Genomic DNA, 13038 nt, shown 5'->3' with positions numbered 1-13038 from the left:
TAATAATTGTAAAGTGCTTAACATAGTGCCTGGATATGTTAGTTATTGTTGTTGTTATTGTTATTGTTGTTGTTATTATATGAAGGAGTGAAGCTTGCTCTGTTAATTCTCCTAAAAAAGCATTTTACAAACAAATCCAATTCTTGCAGGCTAAGTAATTAAGAGACTGAAAAACTATTTTGAGACTTCAAAAAAAAAACCTCCACAGAATTATTTGCTCTATTAAATATCCACATGAATATCTCCAGGGTTATTAAAGCTCTTATACATTTTACTGTACTCATTTCTGTTCAGAAGTTAGGTGGCTTATTAAGGGCCTAAATTTTTTTAAAGGCTTCATTATTTTTATTTAACAGGTAAAAATCTTTTCCTTGAGAGGGCATCATAGTCTGCTGATTTTTCCCTTTCCCATGTCATTAGCTGAATACTGGGAAAGGTAAGAACTATCCAGTTTAGACACCAACTAAAAAACACTTTTGTCAATAACATATTTCTTGCTTCTTTGAATACACCAAATTTTGCATCATTTTTAAAAGATAAGATCAGCATAACAATGATTTGACATGTTAGACCAATGGAAAAAATGTATTCCACCCAAAAAGTTTCTTCCAGATGCCTAACAGACATTATTATAAGCATATCTATAAACTCATACTTCTAAAAATTATAACAACAATTTCACGGAATCTTCCGAAGAGCACACGTGCACTTGAACACACAATGCTTTTGTGCAGCAAGTCTAAACTATAAATGTTGAAGATATTCCCTTCTATATGTGTGAATTAAAAACCTATAAAATAATACAGGCATTCTAAAATTTGTGTTTAAACCAATAACAGCTTTACTGATTTACTGACAATGAAAATATATAGCATTTTTTCCGTCAGAGCATTTATCAACACTTGGCATCCCTGCACTAACTTGACATGTAAGATGATCAAAATGGATTATGTAATCTTTCCCATTCATTTCTATTGATTTTAGTTATGATAAAATTCATCAGTGTGCATGGGAACGCTTAGTCTGAAAGGCTCTGGTTGACAAAAAACCCAACAGAGCTGTAATAGGCTGGATGTAATTTTAAAACAGGATTGCACAAATACAGAACTCATGCCCTAAAGGCTTCAGCTACAAATTAATACAAATAATTCAGGCTATCTCATAAAAATTAAATCTGTCTAATGCAGAGATTTCACTTCTGATATAGCACTACAAAATTCAGAGCTAAAAAAATAACAAATAAATGTCATTTTAAAAATACAGTTTCTTAAAACATTTTTCAAACTTTTTTTTTCAACTTCAAGACTAATCAAAGTTATTTCTGTGACTGCCAGGAACATCAAAATGCCAGTGAGTGGACCATTTTAATCAGTTTTATTGATTCATGCTTTCAGTTCTTATTCAGTTAAAAACAAGGCACATTAAATACATCCTCTTATTGCTCTATAAATGCATGCAGCTCATTCTGTATATCAAAAGTAATAAATAATGGCAATAAAACACCAAGACAGTTATAAAAATGACAACCCAGCCTCAAACACAGTATTTAACAGTCCAATCTAGAACAATAACCTAACATAATACATAAAAGTGCCACATGTAAAAACATGCAGTATGTCTATCCATGCCAGCACAGCGCTTGTAGCTGTTGGTATTTTGTTTCTAGTTTCACACATAGTAAGGAAGGTTCTCCCCTGGACCACCCATAGGACTGAAATAATGCAAAACAGTACAAAGATACAACTGCATTGGTTTCACCATTATTACATTCATATGCCAACAGCTTTTTCTTAAATACATAAAATGTGGGATAATTAATTCAATGATCGACCCTTGCATTTTTTAACCTATCAAAAATAAGAATGCAGTTTTTGCCAGAGTACAAGAGAAAGCTAGCATTCCACATACCATGAAGAAAGGCCAAACAAAGCCAGAATTTAAAACAGAATGAAGGGGCATGCAGGAGAAATCCTGAAGTTCTACTCAGGATACACTGATTGAAATCAAGAAATGGTACACTGGGTATGTGGCAGACAACTGTGGTCTATGAACAGGCCTTATTTTATCACTATTGCTACTACTTTGGTGGAGAACTATTTTTGTCCACCACCTACACAGTTTTCAACACAGACAGGATTTTTTTCAGCTTGAACCCCTGTAAAAAGGCTCTCAAAAATCACTTTGTAAGACTAACTGGAATAGGTTTCAGGGAGAATTCCATTTTTCCAAAAGTTATTATCAGGTATCCCCTCACATGTTCATTTAAGACATGACACAAAAATGCCTGTATGCTTTATTCACAGTTTGAAAAATAAAAATGTTGGCACCAGCCAATTCCCAAGACAAAGTTTCTAGATCTCGTGAAAAAGTACAGATTCAGACTCAGCAGATTTTAGGAGAAAACTGATGCAAGACCTCACACCCAGCTAAACATGCACAAGGCCTACCTAACAAATGCAGATCTAGCAAAGGAATCTGAGTTCCTAAGCAAAAGTCAATTTCCTACTGTATTAGGTTGAGGGAGATATAAGTCATCATTATCTTGATTTAACTAGAGAAAGAGAAAGAGAGGGAAACCAAACACACAAAATTACAATATTTCATCCCAGACAAACACACACACACATAAAAAATTTATTTTGAAAATAACTTTTCTCCCTGTCAGGGCTTTTTTAGGCTTTGGACAGATGAATTTATTATGTTTTGAGAGCAATACTGAATTGTCCTATTTCTGCCACCATTTAGAAAAATAATGGCTGGAACCTTAAAAGAAGACTGTTGCCACAAAATCCAGATGTATCGTTGCCTTGACTGCACTTTCCCTTATGGCAAAGGCCTATAAGCTAAGCTCCTTGTGGGAAGGTTCTTTTCCATTTCTGTAGTCTTGTACAGTGCCATGCAAGTAACAAGCACTTAAAAAATGTTCACAGAATTGAAATGGTCTTTTTTTTTAAAAATGTATTTTGATTCATACTATTGTTTTTTTTTAAATTTTATACCATTCAGAGTCTTAATAGTGAAATAAATATGAGAGACTTGACAGAGGAAGGCATTAAATTTGCTGTCTTATGCTAAAAGGAAACACCCCTGTGCTTTGGTTTGTCCATTTGGGTAATGGATTTTAAAACTAAGACTTCCAGGTGTGGTAGTAAAAAGGTTCCCTCAAAGAGTGGTATTTGCTTCTATTTCAGAACCTCATCCTTGCAAAAGCTCAAATGGCTTCAATTCACACTGGGAAGAGCCAAGAGACAACCTACCAGGTGAAGGTAGTTCAACTAGAACCAAGCAGCTAGAAAAATATGTCTAAACTGTCCTTCCTTAAAATGTCATGTTTTTTCTTTAAGAGGACAAAAGGGAAAACGTGTTTAAGGATTAAAGAAAAAAAAAGAAAGAAACCAGCACCATAACTTTGTGCTTGTGGTTAATATTTGGAATGAGCAAACTAAAGTATTTCATTTCTATTTTTTCACCACTATTTCTTTGCTAAATGCACAAAACCAGTGCAGCAAGGCTCAGTTTAAACCAATATTAAGCCAATATTACCTGCTCCCTCAAAAGTAAGATCTGGGGCTGGAAACTTGTGCTTTTTATACATATGCTAATAGCAATACATTTCCACCATTAAAGTATCACTATAAAGAGATGGAAATTTTGGGTTAATCCTTGTTACACCCAAATGTGCCATTTCCATGCTAGTCTCAAAGCAAGGAAATCAAGGATCTTCCTGGCAACCTCAGCATTCAAAGAAAAACCAGCAGCCACTGTTAAAAAAAAAATGAACTGCCGAGATGAAACTATCACTGTAAGACTCAGTAAATGTCAACGCTATCCTTATCTATACCTGTGATTTGGGAAGCTTTCAGACTTTCTCTTTGTGGTTTACTCCTGAAACCAGATCTAAACTTTTTTTTTTTTTTAAGTTTTGGCAGTCACACCTTGAAATAGAAAATTGAACAATATTGTAAAAGTAAGGCAAGGAGGACAAGGTGGAAGGAAGAAATCCTTGCTATCATTTCCAAAGGGGTCATTCTTCATGCCCCTTCTTTTTCAAGAGTAAAGGCTATCTAAAAGTTTAATGAACACAGGTAGCTGTCAGCAAATCTTCTCCAAGTTCTTCCTTGAATTTCTGCCAAAACATCCTGCTTTGAAAACTCATAAAAGCATGTCCATTCTAACAGGCCAGAAGTAGAGTATTAAGATCTGCATTAAATATAAAGGTAAAATGCCCTTTTTATAAGCTATGCCGAAAGGCAACTACAAATCAGGGACAACACAGAGATCTTAAGAAGTTTGGAATGTTTCCCAGTGGTTAAAAAAAAAATGGTAGCTACCCATATCCATTAGTTAGGAGAAATAAGTTGTTTCTAGCACAGTGCTTTGTTGTTGTTGTTGTTTCTGTTATTTGTTGGCTTTTGTTTTTGTTTTATAATCTGCTCAGACTCACAATCCTCCACAACTTCGATCCACTGGAATGGGAGATCTTGAATCCAGGTTTTCCTCGGCAGTCTTCATGAGTATTGCCAGACGGCTTCCAGATACCATTCCTTTTTGGACAGCGCTCATCAGCTTAAAGAAACAGCATTCGGCATGTTAGAATACACACGCGCACACACACACACACACACGCACACACACGCACGCACACGCACGCACACGCACACACACGCACGCGTACACACACACACACACACACACACACACACCCCAGGCCATCTTATTCAATTCTGAAAGGCACTGTAATAGTTATTAAAACTGTAAGCTGAGATAGATGGATTCTCTATCACAAACCATAACAGGTGCTACAGAGAGCAGAAGCTAAAAAGATGCTTCCATGGTGGTGAATTTCAAGCAGAGGGGCAGGTAGATCAGCATCTCTACAGAAATGTCTATCCAAGTAAATCAATGTATCTTTGAAAGCCAACCCCACTTGCTGTCCTTACATGTGTTCAAACCACTTAAGCTGTTGGAGAGTATCTTAAATATTGGATTTGTGAATTCCATTTGTCAAAATGAGAGCCATCCTAGAGAGATGGTGTACAGACAAAACAATCCCAATGACCCCATATTTAACGGGGGGAATGGAGTGGATGATACGGTACTTGACACCTTCAGTATTTCTAAGGTCAACTTTCTTAAAGACTTTTCAAAGGAATTTTCATTCAAGTCCCTGAAACTAGACCCAAAAATCTACCCTAAAGAATTAATATACTCAGCAGCTCAGAGGTAGTTAAATCCCTTTTTATCCAATGGATAAAATTCTGATTAGTCTCAAAATTACATGCATTCAGCTGGCAAAGGACTTTTTTCATGTGGAAAAGCATTAGGCTATTTTGCATGTGGTTCCCCACCCCCTTTTCCTATTTAAGACTGGCCAGTTTTTCATGATTTGCTTTCCCTATGCCTATCTTCCCACTACTTTTCTTTTTATTTTTTGATAGCTCTGATCATTCGCCACACCTGAAATATATCTTACCACAGTGCTCCTTAATATATTTACACATGCTGGATGGTACATCCCACTGCTTTTATATCTGAACAACTTTCAAGGACAGAAATGGACTAGTCAGTCCTAACACAGAAAAGTGCTTCAAAAGGTGTTATTTCAAAAGTTTGGATTGCTCATTGTAATAGAGCCATGAAATTCTGAGCCACTGAATTGTAAAATCATACATCTATCACTGTCCCACCTAAGGACCATTTAGAAATATTAAGAAAACAAATCTAGGGGGCATATGTGTAGCTCAGTGGATTGAGAGCCAAGCCCAGAGATGGGAGGTCCTAGGTTGAAATATGATCTCAAACACTTACCAGCTGTGTGACCTTATGCAAGTCACTTGACCCCCATTGCCTAGCCCTTACCTCTCTTCTGCCTTAGAACCAATACACAGTATGGATTCTAAGACAGAAAGTAAGGGCCTTAAACAAACAAATAAATGAATAAATCTAAGCTTCATATCTTCCAAAAATTATTTCATATAAAAATTAAAAATATATAAAGTACACTAAAATATAAAATATTAAAATACATTTATTATATATTATATTAAACATATAAAATATATTTTGATATAAAAATTTAGCCTAATTTTATATCAAGCTTGAATCTAACCTATATTAAAAAGAAAAAGGGGCAATAGAAGGTAAAAGGATTAAAGGGTATAAGATAAATTTTATTTTCAATCACTTGTGACCATTTTAGAGAAAACATCTCATGTTCATTATTCAGTAAAAACCATTAAAACATGACCAGAAGTCTCAGCTGACAAAAAGAATGTTTAAATCTCTTTTAATAATTTTACTATAATTTATTTTAATTTCTCTTATCTATTCAAATGCACCTTTTTTAAAACCCTTACCTTCTGCTACTGGGGTTAAGTGATTTGCTGGAGGTCACATAGCTTGAAAGTGCCTGGGGCCAAACTTGAACTCAAGTCCTCCTGACTCCAAGCCTGGCACTCATGCACTATGCTACCTTGCTGTCCCTCAATATACTTAAAAAAAAAAAATAAAGCAAAACCTTACCTTCCATCTTAAAATCAATACTGTGTATTGGTTCCAAAATATCTGGGCAGTAAGGGCTAAGCAGTGGGGGTTAAGAGACTTACTTGCCCAGGGTCACAAAGCAAGGAAGTGTCTGAGGTTAATTTTGAACCCAAGATCTCCAGTCTCTAGGACTGGCTCTAAATCCACTGAAATGAACTGGCTACTTTTCCTCCAAATGTACTTTAAATACAAATAATTACAAATAGATATATAATTTTATTTGAAAATAAAAAGTTTCATCCTGCTATCTCTCTAGTATTTACAATTGCATCAATTGATTTATATATAAAAATGAAAACTTCCATAAATAGTTTATTGCTAAGACTATTAGTCTACAAGTACCTTAAACCCTATTGCAAACAAACAAATGACCATAAGGAGTGAGAATTATTTTTTTAAACAGAGTTGGTTTGTATATGGCATCATGTCCAAAATATTCTCTTCTCTGTCAGGATCCACAGTCAATTATGACATTTCAAAAGTGCTTAGCTATGATTGTGTATAGTTAAACAGTTACAATTTCCATAGATCATATAGGGGATGTTTTCCTTAGCTCTAAAAAAAAGGCTTTAAATTGCAGTATAGCATTTTTATTTAGAACATAATTTTATGATGGACAGTTGGAAAAGTCAAAGCCTGATCATCAAGAAATTCTATAAAAAACATATAAAAGGATTTAATTTCTTAGCATCAATTTTTCCAACTACACTCCACTCAAATTAATTCAACTACGAAGTACCCCAATTCTTGACACTCATAATGTTAAGATTTCTAAACAGAGCTGAGTGGAGTAACGTTAAGAACACTGGTGCTGACTTAAGATGACCTCTAGTCAAATTCTGACTAATTCCCCATATGAACTTGGGCAAATTATTCAGCCTCACTGAATCTCAATATCTTCATCTCTAAAATGGGAGTACTGATTGTGATACAAGACTTCAATCAACCTTTCAACTCCAATGTAAATACACATTTTTTCAACATTGTATTTTTAACATGCAAAAGCACATGACTTGATGGAAAATTTTCCAAAAATCTATAATAATAAAACTATCTAATAATTACTAAGAAAAGATAGTCAATTGTTTCTATTTTTAAAGGCAAAATGATCATCTTGGTTTATTTTGAAGCGTGCCTGGGTTAAAGAATCAGGTTTAACAGGAATGAAACTCTTTTTTGTAATGCTGGACACAACCTGTGGAAATTTTCTACATTTAGATTCAACAATGCTCTTATCTGCAGCTCATCTCCAGAGAGACAATTACCATTTCCTTTGCCTTGATCTTGTTTGTTTAACTTGACACAGTGAAGAAAGGGCTGACATTGACCAAAATCCCCAGCATTAATTTATCTCATGTTCAGCATTCATCATTGCCATGATGCAGCAAAGACCTGGCAGTCATTTGGAATACCTGCCCAAGAAAGACTACAAAAACAAACCTAGCTAGTAAGGAACAAATAAACTCTTCATATAAGTGGAGTGAAGTGGACTGATACAAATATATTACTTGTCAATGTCTTTCTTTATAGATGTTTGCGAGGATGAATGATCTTCATGCCCAGTTTCCTTACTGAGTGAAAATCTGAAGTTTCTATCATCAATTAAAATTTTAAATAATTGAAATTCAAGTTTGGAATTAAGAGGACTATAAATATTTGAATTATATGTCATAACAGATTTGGCCTTGAAATAAAAATATATGTTTTTCCTATAGTTTGCTTCTCAAGATTTTGAAGCATAAATAACACCTCTAAGAATACAAAATAGTTTTTTTAATGTACTATATAATGCATAGCAAGGGTATTAAATGTATCTTAAGGCATGACAGTGCGACATTTGGTAAAGTGGGGCAATGGTTACTCTAAAAGGGATATTGATTGGTTCTTAAAAAAAATGATGCTCCTAGGTTAAATCCTTAACCCCAATGAGAACCCATATTTAATCTAAATGGCTCAGCACATTTGAGTGGTTCATTAATTTAATTAAGAGAAACATGAATTGCAAAGAGAAAGAAGAAATGTTCTGCCTCACAAAGGCCCTTCATTAGCTCAGATAGATTTATCTGATAAAGCTATGGACATGTATTTGTCTACAGTCACAAGTCAAGACTTTCTCTGATTTCTCCTTAAAACATCTATTTTTAAGTGCTCTCCTTCCTCAACTCCCAAATATTTCTGTATAAAAGCATATGAATATACACATAAATGTATGTGTATAGAAATAAAAATATGAAGAGATGGAGGTGCGTGTGTGCTTGCAAACATATGTGTTTAGAATATTGTAGTAAATAAAAAGTAAGCCTTGAAGCCAGAAGACCAGATTCAAGTCTCATTTTTGACTGAATGACCCTGGCCAAATCACTTAACCACTCAGGCAATTCTAATACTCTAAATTGAAAAGAAAATGTTGATTTCCAGGCAAATCCTTAAAACAGTCAGATCACAGGTCCAGTACACACACACACACTTCTAACTTTTGATCTACCTCATTTCTCATTGGTCTGTGTTAAACACTTTGTGACCAGAGATAACAATATTTTGTCATTAAAAAAAAAAAACAGCCACAACTCACCTGCAAAAATTCATTGAGTTCAACCACTCCATTTTTATTCAAGTCTACTTCGTTGAGAATTTCATGTAGTGTATTTTGATTCATTTGAACATTGATGCTCTAAATAAAAGTAGAGGTAGCATCAATTAAGCACTAATCAGAGCTTTCTAGTAATTTTATTAAAGATTTTGAAAGTACAAAGTTACCTCTAGCACCCGCTGAACATCAATTATGGTAATAAAGCCTTTTTGCTCTTTATCAAACATGTGAAATCTCTTCTTGTACCTGGAAAATAATGATTATTAATGGAAAATTTTGCTCACATCAGTCATTTTTTTAAGTCAGAGTGAAGGAAAATGTAAAAGATGGTACCTTTCAATATCGGCAGGCTGAAGGCTAATTTCACAAAGATCTGTTAATTGCTCTGATCGAGACCTGTAGCCCATTTCATAGTACAGAAATCTTGTTGCGCAATCGAGTTCCGCCTAAAATACAGATCACATCCCTAAAGCTCTATCAATTTCATCAATGATAAGTCTTTATAGAATGAATATACCCATTACCATACAAAGCACTGGGGGCAAATGTGAAACAATCCTTGCTCTCAAGGAAAGGAAACTCCAAAATCCAAGTTCTTTTTAAAAGTTTCCCCTAAGAAATAAAAGAATGAATGTTTCCCTACTCAGCCCAAAATAATTTACCATATTTAGTAGTGATTATGGTATCTGAATGGTATAAAGTGAACAAGTACTTAAATAAGATGATACAAAATACTCCAATGCCCATCACTTCACAAGGAGTGAAAATGAAGTCACATGACATGGAATGTAGGACTCTGGCATGAGGACTTTCATGAAAATACTGAAAAAATGGGATCATGGGATAGAATAGGATCCTTTCAGTCATTCTATCATGAATGTATCTATCCGTTAATCAATAATTATTTCTTTAACATATTTGCAAAAAACTATTTTAGTTAAATAATCAAAATAAGACCCCAGTGACATAACATCTTATTACTTCTTCAAACTATATGGAAAAAATGGCTATTTCTGTGCCTTCCCCAACTTTCTACACTATAGAAAGACTGTGTGTTATTGATTCACCCCAAAGTTATGGGTGGAATGATTTGAATGTGCAGGAATAGAAAGAGAGCCCTGAAATCTGGTTGTGAGGAGATGTTGATTCAATTTGTGCCAGGAATTCAGACTGTGGGAGGTGAGATGGAGGAAGAGAATTCTATGAACTAGACTGGTCACATTACGCCCACTGGGAGACAGTAGATTTACTTTGAATTCTCATTCCTTGAGTGTGTTGGAGGTAAGGGCTTGAGAACTGTTTAGCACATATTTTTCAGGACATACTAGGTGGAGAATACCCACAAAGGGAAAAAAAAAAGCCTAAACCTATTCTTAGGGCACTTGTACCAGACTTAGAACACACTCCATCATCATCACCACCATTCAGAGTCCTTCTCTCCCTTCAATGTCTAGGTAGGTTCAGTGCCACCTTCTTTGCCAAGTTGTTCTGTTTCTGTTTCCCTTCTTATATTTCCCTTGACCTGAATCTCTATTCTGCTTGCACTGTTCCCTAACTTATATTAAAATTGCATATGCACATACATTGCATAAGTAGAGAGCAGGTCCTTTTATCTCTTCATAGATTTGATGTCCAACAGTGCCTTGCACATATAGCATGAGCTTAATAAATGTTTATTGAATTTTACTTTGAATTTAAGTTTCAGAATTACGGATGGCCATTGCAAGTCATTCTGATTATCTTACTCTGTTGACTACTATTGTTACAAAAAGCTAGTATTTATTCATCCACTCAACAAATATTCATTTTGCATTTACTCTGTGCTAGGCACTCTACAAAGTATTAAGTATTCAAGGACAAAATAGAATAATTCTTGCCTTCAAGGAGCTTCTGTTTTCCAGAATGGAAACACCAATACATATAAGCAAATACAAAATACAAAATAAACTCAAAGAAGTGGGGGAGGATGCTAGAAACTGGCCATTTGGCTTTCAGCACCAAATGGGAGTTTATGTTTAATGCTAGAGGTAAAGGGGAACCAGTGGATCTTCCCGAGTAGGACAATGCTAAGACTTGGACCTGTTCTTCAGGAACATCATTTTGGCAGCTAAGAGGAAAATGACTGGAGATGAGAGAGACGAGGCAAGAAGGCCACATTAGATGGATATTGAAACAGTTCAGATGTAAGGCAGAATGTCAGGAAAACTCCAAATCCTCCTCAGAATCTTACTGGTTGTATGATCAAGTCGTTTATCTCCTATAAGCCTTAGTTTCTTTAGCTTGTAAAATAAGGAAGCTGAACTCAATGACTTCTAAAGTCCATTCCTGTTTTAAATCTGCCATCTCATGAAGAGAAGTGGAAGAAAAGGGCGGAATATTTATTAAATGCCTATTATCCCTATTATTACTAATTATACATTGTGTTTCACAAATATTTTGTCCTCACAACAACTCTTCTGAGGTAGGTTCTATGATGATGTCCATTTTTCAGTTCATAAATCAAAGGCAGATGGAGTTTATGCAACTTGACCAGCAACATATAGCTAATAAGTATAAGACACCAGATTTAACTCTGGTCTTCCCAACCAGTGCTCTACCCAGCTTTGATCCCATAATGCTAGCCTAAACTATGCTGGTTGCCATGTGAGTAGAGAAAAAAAAATATTGCAAAGACTTAGCAACTATTTGGTTACAGGAAATAAGGAAAAGTCATGCCCAAATAATTCAGATTTTATAAACCTTAATGAACGACCAAAAAGATTTTGGTGCCCTCAACAGAAGTTAGAAAGTATGGAAGAAGAATTTTGAGTAAAAAATGAATTCTCTTCAGGACATGTTGAATTTAATTACACAGGCACCTTTTCTTCTTATTTCCCCTTTATTCTTTATTTTCCCTTAATTCATCCCAATATTTTAGGACTACAGTTAATCAGTTAAACCAAAACTTGCTCTTGAAATTATGTTACAGTGGTTCTATTTGCTGTGTGAATGGAAATAGCATCAAGGTAGACAAGTAATTCTGTGCTTCTGAAAATTACTAGGATTGAGGCTAATTGAGATCCAAGAAAATAAAGTACTAAAAAACTTTCCTACTGAGATACTATACCTATCAGATCCGCCCTTAATAGTAATCTTTAAGACTACTACTTTATATCTAAGCCTCAGCTTGGAATAAATTGTCTTTCTTTTGGTCTGAGGATATGAGATCAAAAATGAAGCTTCACTGAATAAGCACTTGAAGGTCTGGAACAGGACCATCATTTCATATTGCTTGTTAAGAGAATCTTCTATAAGAACATTTTTGCTACTAGAAGGGGAAAAAAGGTAAATTAGCAGAAAACAGGAGTTTCACTACATAGTATATTCTAAGAGGGTTATCAGTGAAAATATGTAGAATCTAATGGAGAATATTCTAACACCCACTAATATAGCAGAGTAGCCAATGTTTTATTTGGAAGCCTTAAAATTCTGTATTCATTACCTTTTTCCTTTCATCATTCCAATTCAATTCTCTTCCCATCAGTTCAACAATCTTAGGCAGAGCTTCCTCTGCAGCCTGGACATTGAGAAAGGCAAGTCGAGTGCGGCGTGCAATGATATCCACTGCACTGCATGCATATTCTTTAATTCCATATTTCACCTGTTTGACATTTTAAAAAAAGTTATTTTGTACCCAAAGGTTAAAAGGCAACTGACAAAAAATATACATGTCAAGGAAAGATAAAGCTTGGTTTTCTACTTCTTGGATCACCCAACTAATATAAGATGGGCAGTAATAGTGACTGTGACTTAAGGCATTCTGAGAAATTATGTTGTGAAAAGTTGACTCTCTGGAAAAAGGGGCATCTTCACTCTCAACACAGAATAAAAATGCAAATCTCTTCTGCCTCTCATTTGCAACTTCA

At 34.9% G+C, this 13038-nt stretch overlaps 1 protein-coding gene across 13 annotated transcripts in view; it reads right to left on the bottom strand.

The window, feature by feature from the left end:
- Positions 1 to 1355: 1355 nt before the first annotated feature.
- Positions 1356 to 13038, bottom strand: part of GPD2 (glycerol-3-phosphate dehydrogenase 2) — a 205853-nt gene continuing 194170 nt past the window's right edge. For 10 of the 13 annotated variants that reach the window (XM_056793880.1, XM_007494190.3, XM_056793879.1 and 7 more), the window contains 5 exons: positions 12615 to 12773; positions 9467 to 9579; positions 9301 to 9379; positions 9116 to 9214; positions 1356 to 4566 (listed from right to left, as the gene is read on the bottom strand). In XM_056793880.1, coding sequence (XP_056649858.1) covers positions 4441 to 4566; positions 9116 to 9214; positions 9301 to 9379; positions 9467 to 9579; positions 12615 to 12773 — 576 coding nt within the window. In that variant the 3' untranslated portion in view covers positions 1356 to 4440. The remainder of the gene's footprint in view (positions 4567 to 9115; positions 9215 to 9300; positions 9380 to 9466; positions 9580 to 12614; positions 12774 to 13038) is intronic. The other 3 variants (XM_056793882.1, XM_056793881.1, XM_001365934.4) reach the window with 1 other exon arrangement.

Source organism: Monodelphis domestica, chromosome 4 (genome assembly GCF_027887165.1).
Source record: "Monodelphis domestica isolate mMonDom1 chromosome 4, mMonDom1.pri, whole genome shotgun sequence".
NCBI classification, from domain to species: domain Eukaryota; kingdom Metazoa; phylum Chordata; class Mammalia; order Didelphimorphia; family Didelphidae; genus Monodelphis; species Monodelphis domestica.
This window is presented reverse-complemented; position numbering and strand designations above follow the sequence as displayed.